Source organism: Meriones unguiculatus, chromosome 15 (assembly GCF_030254825.1).
Source record: "Meriones unguiculatus strain TT.TT164.6M chromosome 15, Bangor_MerUng_6.1, whole genome shotgun sequence".
In the NCBI taxonomy this organism is placed as follows: Eukaryota; Metazoa; Chordata; class Mammalia; order Rodentia; family Muridae; genus Meriones; species Meriones unguiculatus.
This window is the reverse complement of record NC_083362.1, coordinates 46,058,605-46,071,368: the sequence shown is the minus strand read 5'-3', so window position 1 is coordinate 46,071,368 and position 12,764 is coordinate 46,058,605. Positions and strand designations below refer to the sequence as shown.

The 12,764-nt window shown below is 45.0% G+C and overlaps 1 protein-coding gene across 15 annotated transcripts in view; it reads right to left on the bottom strand.

Moving 5' to 3' along the window:
- Positions 1–7,377: 7,377 nt before the first annotated feature.
- Positions 7,378–12,764, bottom strand: part of Spats2l (spermatogenesis associated serine rich 2 like) — a 166,746-nt gene continuing 161,359 nt past the window's right edge. For 13 of the 15 annotated variants that reach the window (XM_060368380.1, XM_060368385.1, XM_060368382.1 and 10 more), the window contains 2 exons: positions 10,884–11,104; positions 7,378–8,281 (listed from right to left, as the gene is read on the bottom strand). In XM_060368380.1, coding sequence (XP_060224363.1) covers positions 7,886–8,281; positions 10,884–11,104 — 617 coding nt within the window. In that variant the 3' untranslated portion in view covers positions 7,378–7,885. The remainder of the gene's footprint in view (positions 8,282–10,883; positions 11,105–12,764) is intronic. The other 2 variants (XM_060368387.1, XM_060368378.1) reach the window with 1 other exon arrangement.

The window sequence follows — 12,764 nt, the reverse complement described above, 5'->3', positions numbered from 1 at the left end:
CAGCTGAAAGGTTTTTAATTGAAGGTGCATAAACATCAGATCATGTTAGTTGTGAAATGGGGAACTTAAGGCTGGCCGAGGGGACCTGCCAGTGGTTTTATTCTGGTTGTGTTGCCATGGATTCTAGATAGTAAAGTATTGTACTCATTTTATTTACTGCCTTTCCAGAACAGCATCATGAAGTTTTTTCTAGTTCTTAAAGATCAAGAAAAGGAAGTTAAACAAGTTAAAACTGTATAATAATGATCATATTCACTCTTCTGAGCCCTGTAGTCTGATTGCTGCATAAGGGCACATCAGTTAGAAAGCCAGAGGGAGAAATAGGTGTCAAGCTTAGGCATTTGCTGAAGAGTGAGTTTTTTAGAGGTTGACACAGAAGCATTGGATTATGCATTTGTCTCTCGTGAGACCTCAGGGTTTTTTTTTTTTTTCTGTAGTTATAGGTATCTGGTATACAGGAGACCTGTAGTACATTTCCACTCCTCTGGAGGCGGCCCCTGGCCACGCATTGGAACGTTTGCCATCTTCAGGAGTGCAATAGCTCATTTCTGACCTGCAGGGTTTCTGCTATCCGGAGAATAAAGAATGTGCTAAGGAACAGTTGCCATTAGTAATCGAGGTCCTAGGGATCCACAGTGATTTAGAGATAACATATTTCCGGGTGCTGGAGTGGGTGGGGCCAGTGCTTCCTAACTTTTGGGAGGAAATAAACGGAGAACCACATCTACTTAAACCACATCATCTGTGCCTGTCCATAGATCCTGTTTCCTTCTCAGCAAGTGCAAGCATTGAGGTTTAAACACCCAACCTGTATCTGTGGTTAAATGTGCAATTATCCACCTGTGCCTTGATTTCTAAAGGAGGGGTTGTAGGAAACTTTTGGACATAGCATTTTGATTATGTGCAAAGGCCCGTGGTAGTAAGTTGTTCCATAAAAGCAAGGATGTTAACATCCTGAATGGGAGGTTATCTTATAAACGATGGTGTTGCGTCTTTGGCTTCTTTGAACAGGCTTAATCCACACTCTGTCTGATGTTGGTTAAACACTAAATGAAAAGTGTGAATGTGATGAGGGAGTGAGCTAGCAAATGATGCACATCCATGTAAGTTCACTACGACCTTCTTACTTATGGTAAACACTGTCCCCTCCCCCTCTGTGGAAACTGTCCCTTGAAAGCTGTCAACAAGTTGTCAGTTCCTTAGTCATTGAACAGTAGATTAGTGACGCTTTAGTGAGGCTGCATGAGTGCCCAGGATTTCAGGTCTGTACCACAGCCAAGAAAAGAAACGAATAGCTAAGGGAGTGCGGGGGTGGGGGTGGGGGTGGGGTGGAGTGGGTTGGTTTCCAGCTGTTTCTAGAATTACATATTCACAGAAGTTGGTTGGTGGTGCAGCCTCGAAGGAGGCATTTTTGCTTGCACTCCTGTCAGCCTCGTGAAATACACATGATTTACACTTCCAGAGAAGCTGATTTTTCTTTTTTCGCATGTGTGTTGCGGTAGACAGCCAATACACATTTCATATTTGCTAGCTAGATCATTTCTGATGTTGGCTGTAGCTAAGACAAATAGAATTTTACAGTAACTGCCAGTCAGGGTTCTGCCCTACTTGTTTATTTAGCAGATTTTCATTTTATAAGGTTCCTTTTTAGATGTTAGGCTGGCTTCTTCTACTCTAAAGCTCTCGTTATTTTAGTAAAATTCTGCTGAGTTCTGGGTATGAATTTGGGGGTCCTAGAGCTTAGAAAAGAAACTTGTTTCAAAAGCAAAGTGCTTGTCATGGAAAAAGATAACGATACTTGCTCAAGTTGGAAAAAGGCAAAAATCGCTTCAGTCAAGGTTTCTTAAAAATGTTGACATTTCTAGTTCAATTCCAAGAATTCACCTCCTAATTTCTTCATTTGGAAGATTTGGGAACCCAGGTTGAGTGTTGATAATACAGAGAGCTTAAGGACATCAGAAATCGCACACTTAGACAGGAAATGTTGGTCCCCAGACAAGTGAGTTGGAGCCAGGAGATTGCAGTCAACTGGAGTCAGTGTGCCCTGTGGTCTCCTTTCTGCTGGGTGGTCTATGTTCTTTTGCGGTAACGGGACCGAAGACTGTTTCTAAAGAAGATTTCTTATAGCTGGAAGCTGGGAAGTCTAACATTAAGGAGCCCACATGTATCACAGGCTTTTTTTCTGCTCTGTCACTTATCTGGAAGCTGAAGGCAGGAGGGTATGAGAAAACAAGACTGAATGGAAAACCTCTAGGCCTTTCGTGCTGGCATTAGTGTACTTGTGTGTGGAGCCTTTGTGAGCTAAATGCTTCCCCCGAGCCCTTCCTTGCCTCTCAGTGCTGCTGCACTTGGGAACTCGTGATTTTGGAATACGCACAGCATGTAGCACCGCTAGATGTAAGCACAGTGGCATTGTTGACATCTTGGACCAGACAGCTCCTGGTCATTGGGATTGTTCTCCGCACTGGAGGGTAGGTGGTGGCACCTGCTCAGTGATCAGAAATATCCCCTGACTGTTCCAGATGCTTCTACAGGTGGCATGGGCCACTTGCCCCTGTTGGGAACCATTGTTCTGGCCGGGTGACTCAACCCGAGCACAACACTGACTCTCCTTGTCAGGGGGTATGGACAAGTAAGAACATTGGAGCTGCCAATTGCAGGCAGGAACGGAACTCCTAGAGGACACCAACAAACAAAGAATGCTAATGAGGAATTTTTTTTTTTATCCTTTGAGTTCCCAATTACATTTCTGGTTGTTCATGCAATGTTAGAAATATCTATTTTTGAAAAGGGTCTCATAGCCCAGACTGGTCTCAAACGTGATGACTTTGAACTTCGGGTCCTCTTGCCTCTACGCCCCACACTCTAGGATGATTGTGGCCATGCGCCACCATGCTGTGCTTAACTTTCAGTAGCACTTCATTTTCTGAGCAAGCCTTTACTTAATAAAAACTGAAGTGTGGCGCTTCTCGCTGCTTCCTAACTGGAGGTGCCTCGTGCTGCCACCGCCATGATGGTCTGCACCCTCAAATCCTGAGCTGGAATAAATCCTTTTCCCCTGCACCTGCCGGTTGGAGGAGCAGAGAAGCAGTTAGCACAGAGGATGGGCACCAAGGCATGGTGCAGTTGCAGCAACAGATAGACCCGACTGATTTGTAGGCCTTTGGGGCTTGTGTCTTGGAGAAACAAGTATTTAGGGCTGTAGGCTAGTAGGGCTCAAGCATGTCATAAATTGAATTCAAAGTTGAATATTTCAGGTTTAAAATAGGATGGTTTGTTTTGTTTTTGACATGAAGTACATTTTTAAGCAGTTTTCTGTAGTTCTTTAGCCACCGTCACACTCATGGTTTTGAATTTTGTGTGTGTGTTGAAATTTAGTACACATTTTTTTCCCCACATAAATTTCCTTTAGAATTTTGTTCTATGAAAGCTGTGTGTGGCAATTTCTCTTGTGAAATATGAACCTAGTGGTAGCTAACCCCCGGGTTCTTCAGGCTCTGGGAGGAAAGAGTGCTAGGATAAAGGGGCTTCTGGAGATGAGTCCTACAGAACGTGTGAGAAGTTTGTGATGAGAGGAGCTGAGAGGAGCACAGCACATTTGCAGAATGACTAGATCCAGGCCTCATGCCTCTGCCTGTGGGGCTGCAGCCATCAGACCAAACACTGGGATCCAACTCTCTGAAACTGCAGACATACAAAAATATTTCTTAGGACCTATCAAGACTTGTTAGGAAAAACAAGAGGATGAAACAAAACAAAACAAAACCCCTTTAATGTCTTGTAAGTATAATATTAAAATTGTGCTTCAAATTCTTAGCTAACTGTCCCTAGAACTCAACAGTCCTTCACACTTGCTTTTCCTCTAACATTAGAACAACTGAGATGCTTAATACTTTCAGGAAAACTCAACTGTGTTAAAGAAGGATCATTATTTTGTTGTCGTCATTTTACATGTTGAGAGATGTTGAAGCATGTAGCAGCTAGCTTTTTTGTATCACTGCCTTTGCTTCCTGGCAGAGTTTAGAGTCATGGTCCTCCAATGCTTGAATTTTAAGCTTTACTCTGACTGGGGGAGAAAAAAATCCCATCACATTATTTCATGAGCTGTCACTCGAATGCCTGTTGAAAGCAAAAACATTTACTCTTGCGAGACACACGAGGGCGCCACAACCAGCCATCAACGCAGGCACCGTGTAAAGGTGGTGTGGACAATGCCGATGCTGTGTCAAGGGCAGTGAGGAATCTGCATCTCCTGTGCGGTTGGGGACCGGACAGGCCTCCTGTCCTCCACTGCAAACTGGTCTAGGAAAGGAAACAGAGACTTCGGTTTCTCAGGATTCAATCAAGATTGGGGTTCAAATCTAGGCTTATAGAAAAAAATGGAATTCTCAAGTCCATTCCTTCAACAAAAAACTTTCAGCTGGTAACTTTTCCCATTAACCTTATTTGCCGCAGCTCCTCTGAGCATGTCTAATTAGAATCCCTGCTTCTGAGGTAAACAGAATCTCTTGTCTGTGTACTGTGCTCTCAGTTGGGACCTGTGTTACTAGTTTCTTCCCCCAAACAGAGCCTTTACTGAGAGTGAATTTCTCAGTGGTTAAACACACTGTGCACAGAGGACATTCTCATGGCCACAGAATGGGAGCGTGTAGACGCTCCAGTGAAGTGTAAATCTGAAATGTAACTGGGAACTCAATGGGGAGTTTGGATTTCAGAGCCTTGATGGAAGATTTACGTGGTGCAATGGAGGTGAGTTTTCACTCACTATGAGGATTAAATGGTTATTCACTCATTATGAGTATTCAATGGTTCTGACCTCTGTCAGAGAAGTGTTTTGCAGAGAATTATCTATTTTGACTTCTGTATGTCAAGTAGAGACATTACTGTTCATAGCTCTTGGATTTATTTTTCAATTTCATTTTATTTATTTTTTCACTTCTTTTTTTAAATTTTAATTTTTTTTTTTACTCATTTTACATCCTGGTTGTACCTCCCTCCACTCCTTCTGATCCACCTTCCCTCCTTCCCTGCTTCCCCTATCCCCACTCCTCTCCTTCGAGCAGGGGACCCCCCCCCATATCAAGTTGCATCAGGACTAAGCACATCCTCTTCCCCTGTGACCAGGAGAGGCAGCCCCACCAGGGCACAGTGATCGAAAAGCAGGCAGCAGAGTCCATGTCAGAGTCAGCCCTCATTCCCCTTACTAGGCAACCCCTATGAGGACGGAGCTTCCCTTTGGCTACATCTGTGGAGGGGGCCTAGGTTCAGTCTATGCATGGTCCTTGGTTGGTGCTTCAGTCTCTACAGGGTCCCCTGGGCCCTGGTTGGTTGGCTCTGTTGGTCTTCTTGTGGGTACCTCTTGGATTTTTAAAAGGAGTTTAGACTCTTTATTGAGAAGGGCAGAATTGGGCTAGAGGGTAGCTCAGTAGGTAAAGTGTTTGCCGTTCAAGCATGAAGACCTAAGTCTGATACCAATACAAAGTTGGCATGCATTGGCAATCCCAGTGCTGAGATTGCCACAGTGGATCCCTGGGACTCACCAGCTATCCAGACAGTGGGCCTAACTGGGGGAGCCTCAGGCCCGTGAGAACCCTATCTAAGAGAAGAAAAACATAGCCAAGGTGAACATCTACTGAGGATAAACAATCTCAAAGCTTGCTCTCTGGGTTCTGTTTCTATGTCCACACATGTACTTGCACACACACACACACACACACACACACACACACACACACACACACACTGAGTGAAAAAATAAATAAAATGAAATTGAAAAATAAATCCAAGAGCTATGAACAGTAATGTCTCTACTTAACATACAGAAGTCAAAAATAGATAATTCTCTGCAAAACACTTCTCTGACAGAGGTCAGAACCATTGAATACTCATGAGTAAATAACCATTTAACCAGATCCTTAGGATTAAACAAATGGTTCTACACAGGTAAAGAAAAGTGACAAAGTATTTCAAACACCTGACACTGGCCTGAAATATCTTATTACCATTTTAAAATTGTAACTCAAAAATGCTCACAAACCAGTCCAAGGCAAATATCTAGGGAAAAAAATGTGTTCAGATCTGAAACTTTTTTTTAGCATTCTTTTGTTTCTTTCCAGTGACCTGGGAGTGTTTGCTATATACTTAGGAATGTGTCTGAGCTTTAACACCAGGGCAACCTGAGGGAGTGGGACAAGGATACGAGTGTCTGGATTCAGCTCTGAGAAGCAGGTGCATTCTCTACCTGGCATGTCCACTTTCCTTCCTCGTCTAAGAATTATTTGCTTTCATCTTTACAGCTGTCACATTTCAAGTGACATTTTTTCAGGGGATGAGCAAAATCTTGTTACACAAAACTTGTGTTAAAAAAAAATCCTTCTGATTTGTGAGATATAAATTCAGGGCCTCAGACGGGGTAAACAGAGACTGTGGTCCCAAGCATTCATCTTTTCTTATTTGAACGGGTTCCTCTTCCTTCCTTCCTGGAATGTGACTTGACATTTTGAATTCCTATTAAATCTCTGGATACACTCAGGGATCTCTAAAAGCTCTGGAGAGAGCAAACAGTCTCCTGTACTTGGCAAAAGAAGAAACGGATGCTTGTGTGGCTTGCAGGCTCAGCCGTTTGAGGATGAGAAACAGTGAACCCGGGTTGCCAGAAAAATCTCAATGTGGAGTTGAAAGGTGCATTTGCACTTGAAAGTAGCCAGCAAAGGAAGCCCCACAGTCAAAAGATGGGGGCTGGGCTCTGTGGCTTTGGGGGTACCCTATGCCCATACTCCTTTCCTGAGGCCACAGGAGCTTTTCTCTATGTAGCCAGTGCTTCTGGGGAGGCCCCGCTTCAGGGGTGGACTCTGATTAGTTTATGCCAACTAACATGGTAAGAAGTTGGCGCTATTAACGAGTTCACCCCGTGGATGACTGGGGTGAACAGTCAGGTCTGTAAGTAAAGGCATACCAGAGCTCTGCTGTGACTTCTGTCAAGACTCTTGTTCCACACAGAAGCCACTGAGAGAGCTCAAGAGGGCAGAATCCAGGGTTAAGAGAAAGGAGTGGGAATCAAACTGGCCCCCAGGCATGTTTCACTTCTGCACTTTGGTTAATGAACCAATAATCTCTATTGTTTAAGCTGGGCTGAGGTAAATTTCCTTATGTACAAGGTTTCCAACTACCACGTGGCATTCAAGATGACTGATGTGCGTAGCACCTATCTGTAGGGTAGCTGAGGGAGCATCATTGTTTTTGAGAGTTCTTGTTTCAAAGGAGATGGCCCTTTACAGAGCTGTGCGCCAAACTTCCGGTCTCTTAACATTTTCTCAAAAGCGCTACAAAGAACATTCAACAACACGGCAGGCACCAATAAAAGGAACAAGCCAGGTGTCAAATGCAGCATATTTTAATTTGTTTCAAATAAAGCAATATATGTTTATATATATATTTATATATATTTCAGAAAAACACCAGATGTTAAATTCTACAAAAGCACATGTGTCCTCAGCAGATCACGTTTGTCTGATCAGGAATTTCTTGTTTCAACGTTAACTCTCTAAAGACAACCAATGGACCGACATCACAGCTACGACATAGGTTGCTCACGGAGCCTCTGATCTTCAGCCACATCGCGATTTTCCTAACAACGAGTAAATACTGCCTGGCTAAAATGATGCAAAGTCTTGATGAGGAGAAGCAACAACAGATCAAGCAAAGCCATGGGAATTATGAAGCAAGCTAGAGCAGAGTATAGGAACTGGTAAAAATGATCGCGAGAGAATGACACAAACATACGGGATTTGTATATTCTGATTGACTCTCTTTTGGCAGCGAATTGGGTCAGCACCTTGGGCAGGGAACCAAAACCAGGCAAAACCTGCTCTTCTCTTTTTCCAGCTCAGGCCACCAACGTCACAGCTGGGACTGAGAGAACGGTGGCCTCTGTGGAAACTTCTATTCTTGTGGGACAAAGATTGCACTGTGAAACCCTACCGACATTACCCCGGAATGGCCTGGCCTCTGAGTTGTCTGCAACATGCTGCCTTCGACGGGCCTTTTCAGAATGTGTTGGGGCCTCTGGGACCTTTGTCCCCAACGAGGCTTCTTGGTTTTTGGCACCACCTTTGTTTTTCGGACGGAAGCCATTGTGCGGCTGTCTTCTGTGTTCATGTCGGTTGTTACTCTTCGCCATGGGATCAGCCTCATTACCACCACCCTGTGACTTGGCTGGACCATTTAGCCTATTGTGATACTGGGGATTAAATCTTCGTCTTTGGCTAGAAGGTCCATTCTGCTAAAAAGAGAGACGAGCTTAAGTGTCTGGAGCCAGCAAACAACACAGATACCAGTAGGCATCAGGAAAGTCTACCCGCTACATCACAGATAAAGTTATTCGAACCACAGTGGAAAAAGACAACATGCAAACAGGCCAAGTTGATATAAATCTTAATCTAGAATCACAGTCTTGTAAATGGAAGTGAAAGAAAATTACTAATCTTCAAAAAGAAGAGGAGGAAGGAAAGGAGGAAGAGAAGGAAAAGGAAGAAGAAGAAGCAAGGAGAGGAGTAGGAATAGGATGAGGACGAGGAGGAGGAGGAGGAGGAGGAGGAGGAGGAGGAGGAGGAGGAGGAGGAGGAGGAGGAGGAGGAGGAGGAGGAGGAGGAGGAGGAGGAGGAGGAGGCTTAGCTATCAGAAAGTAGGCCAAAAATCCCAAAACAAAATAAAGCCCCTGTAAGTGTATGCTTAAACCCTGTATGCTTAAAATGTAATAAAATGACACATACTCAGGGCAGGACATATATAGGTCTCTACCATGGAAGGCTCTAACTTGAATATTCTGAATATATTCTTGAATATAGTCTATGTTTAAATTCTAATCTCATATATGAACGAAGAAGTAAAATTCTGCCTGTGACTTTTTTTTTTCTTCCAAAGCAAGTTTCCTATTTCATTTCAAAACAACCAGAAATATTACTTCAGAAAAATTCAGAGATGAGGTGTTCCTGGTAGACTTCGGGGAAAGCAGAGTTAATGTGTTATGTTCACAGAGGTAATTTTTCTACAACATTTTGTAATTTAAAGGCAATTGACTCAAAGCCTCATACCGACCAGCAATTCCTTTAACGAGTCAGCAGCCAAAGACACCAAGAGATGGGTAGAAAGGCAACAACAGGCCAGAGCTGCCTGTCTCTGTATAACCAAAAGACTTCCAAAGTCCCTGATGTCAACAGCCAGCCATGAGCGGTTACCGAGGGCTGCTCTCAGGAAGTACGTCACCACACACTGGCTCATATGTCACCAGGCAACGCTTAGTCACGTCACTGTGTAGGTGTGGACCACTAGTTTACAGGGCTTGCCTGAGGTGTACATGTAGAAAATGATGGAACACCCTACTTTATTTGCTCTCTCACAAGCACATGATTGATACACGAAGGCATCTTTTCAAAATCAAACCTCTTAGTACTAAAACATGCAACACTGTTGAGTTATAAAGCGACAAGGTTTTTAATCTGTACACAATGACTATGATGCAGGCTTAGGGTATACTAGTACCCAGTAATCCAGGGTCTAGTAAAAGTTTCAATGCAGGGCCACAGCCCACTGTCTGAATGCTTCTCTTCCTCTGCTGTGCCCCACACCAAGAGTGGGCCTTGCACCCAGGAAGGTGGGCACTCTCACCTATACCTGAGCTTACCCTCGTCCCCTATCTTTTGGATATTTGGGTGTGCGCATCAGCAATGTGTTCTTCCTTCAAGACAGTGGACTGAAGAAAATACTTCAAACAGTCCCTGAGGGTGGGCTTGGGAACCTGTGAGAGCAGAATTCTAGGACCTCCAAAACCTGGAGAGTGCTGACCCTGGGTGGGTGACCCCTTGGTCTCACTGACCCCTCAAACTGCAGAAAAGATAACGACGTGAGACTCCTACCAGTTATCCTAAAGCACAGGGCCCTTCTTGCCTGGTCCTCACCGCTCTGTTTAGATACATTAGCGGTCACCTCCATGCCACAGTCATTGAACTGGAAAGGACTCCACATGACAGCACTGGGTTCGGCTTTCTAACCGCGGCTTTCAAAGGGAAACGCCTGGGTTAGATTTTAGACTTATTTTCATCACGGTGTTTGGTAACAGGCATGGAGGCAAACACAGCAGAGACTCATTTAGGCAGTGCTCCCCGTCAGACTGCTCTCTGAAAGCTCAAGAAATCATTTAAGCCAGAGTCAGCAGTGGGAACTCCTAAAAGGCCGAGACAAGGAGACCAGTGGCATTGCTAGCCAGCCAGTGGTTTGAAATACTAAACAAGAAAGTCGCAAAGACCATGAGCGCCATCTCTGCAGTGCTTGCATCTATACCGTGTCACCGAAGCCACTTCCTGCTCGTGTTCTACCCACCAGCTACTGTTTCCCTCTCAAAGATACAACAGAGAAAGAGGAGGGGCTGCAAAGTTATATTTTCAGAGGTCACGGAAGACAGGAATGAAGAAAGTAACTTTGAAATGTGTGTGCTTTACTGAAATTCTATGAAAAGGGAAGTTGTACTAGCCTCAATTGATCTGTTACTGACTCACCTACCCTAAGTAGGATTTTGTTTTTTTAAACATTGTAAATAACAAATACCAATCACCAGTTTTCCTTTCACTAACAGTTTCAGTGGTTTGCTTCTGCATCTTGTTCCTACATCTGTCCAGGACCTGGAGATGCTGGCAGGAAGAGCATGAAAGGATAAGGCCAGGCAGGGCTCCTGGAGCCGGGGAGGGCCCAGGCAGGGCCACCACTCAGTGGCTGGTGTTTTATTCTCTTCCTCTGGAAATGGATAGTGGTTTTCTTCCTGGTATCTGGCACCAGTATCTGCAGAGGCCCTGGAGGCAACGCTTCGAGGCCTTCCCTGAATGGCTTACCTGCTTGTTAGTGGGCATGGCCTGGTGACAAGTGTCCGCAGTGCTGGGAAGACCGCTCACCATTTTCTGGTTTGCCGCTTTCCCCTCAGAGGGCTTGTTGTGACCGGATGATTTCCGGGCAAAGTTCCCTTGTTTCCCGGAAGCTACTGCATGGGTGTTCAGCAGAGGCAGCAGGGAGCTGCAGGGGGTTCTTGAGGAATAGTTGTTCTTTGGATGTGTGACTGCAAGAAGGAAGGGTTGGTGTTAAGGACTGGGCCAAGAGCACTGCAGAGCCACTAGAGAGTGCCAGAGGAGGAAGAAATTGGCAGGAGCTCCATACAATCACTAAGGGTTACTCTTTAAGATGTAGTCTGAAAGGACACCATGGTGCTCAGAGACCACCACATTCCTCCCTTGAGAATCCCTACACAGTGACAGCAGTGGAAACATCCACAATGAGAGGCACTTGCAGGAACCAGGAATCTTTAAATCTGAGCGACTTAAAGATTATTCTTTAGGTCAAGAACAACCACTGATAGGGAGATAATGACATTGTGATATTCCCTCTCTGCTCCCTCCACAGATCACTTTTGCCTCTTAGCTTCCCCATTACTCAGCCATTTCCACTGCCCTTATCAGCTTCTCTAGTATTCAGGGCCACTGATGCTTAAAGATGGAAAGGCTGACAGAGCCTTGTGTTCTGAGAGCATGGGAACCGGTAGATGTTATGGGTTAAGAGTTTCACTGCATCTGGGTGGTGGTGGTGGCACATGCCTTTAACCCCAGCATTTGGGAGGCAGAGGCAGGGGGATCTCTGTGAGTTTGAGGCCAGCCTGGTCTGCAGAGTGATTTCTAGGACAGCCAGGACTACACAGAGAAACCCTGTCTTAAAAAACAAAACTAAACAAAGCAAAGCAAAACAAAACAAAACAAAACAACACAACAACAAAACCAAAACCCAAACTAAACCAACAAGAAAAGAATTTTGCTGCTCTAGGTCATGAGTATCCCTGACCCCAGGACAGGCCTTGCAGTCCCACGCTCAGTCTGAACTCCACTAGGGCTACCTGAACTAGTCTTTAGCTGCGGGTCTGCCCCAGTCCCAGCGCTATGTGCACGGCAGGCTGATGAGGCAGCTCACTGTCAGGCGAACATTCAGGTCAGGCAGGTCTGTTCAATGCTTATTATTGCCAGTCCTGTTGTTTTTGAAAGTGGCGGTTTCAGGCAGGGTGATTTCTATGTGATTATGCCGAATTGAGGCTAGAGGGAATCAATTCCAGGATAAAGCCGTGACTTCTCTCTCACAGCTCACCAGGATTCGAGTGCCAGGCTGGACAAGGAAGAACCTCTTCTGAATTTTAAAACTGTCACCAATTTTTAAAAGCAATTTTCTCAGTTCCCTTTGTTGGATCAGACTTAATCCCAGGGTTTGGCAAGAGGATTAGGAATGGCTAGTGGGGCTCACAGGATGTTAGGAGTGGAAAGGACAGGGATGTATCTCCAGCCCCTTCATTTTGCAGGGAAGGTGTGACAAATGATTCCGGGCTGTCCAAACACAGCCAGGGGATTTCAGCAGCTCTCATGCTCAACAGATTCAGTCGCATGGTGCTATTATTTCCTACTTCCACTTCTGGATCAGTAGCTCTAGCAATGCGCCCTGCACGAGGCAGCTTTGTGGGGATTACTGTCACAAACACTTGAGGCCGGCTGTCTTTACATGGGTGCTCGGGATTCGGTAAGGAGCGATGTCTTTCACTAGATGGCACCTGGAGGATAGCGAGTGAAGCGCCCCTCCCCGCCTCCACCTGAGCTGGGTGACAGGGATTCACTCAGGATTACAGTCTCACTTCTCACTGGATTAAAGCAGAACCTAGGATGGGCAGGATTCTATCCAAATGTCAA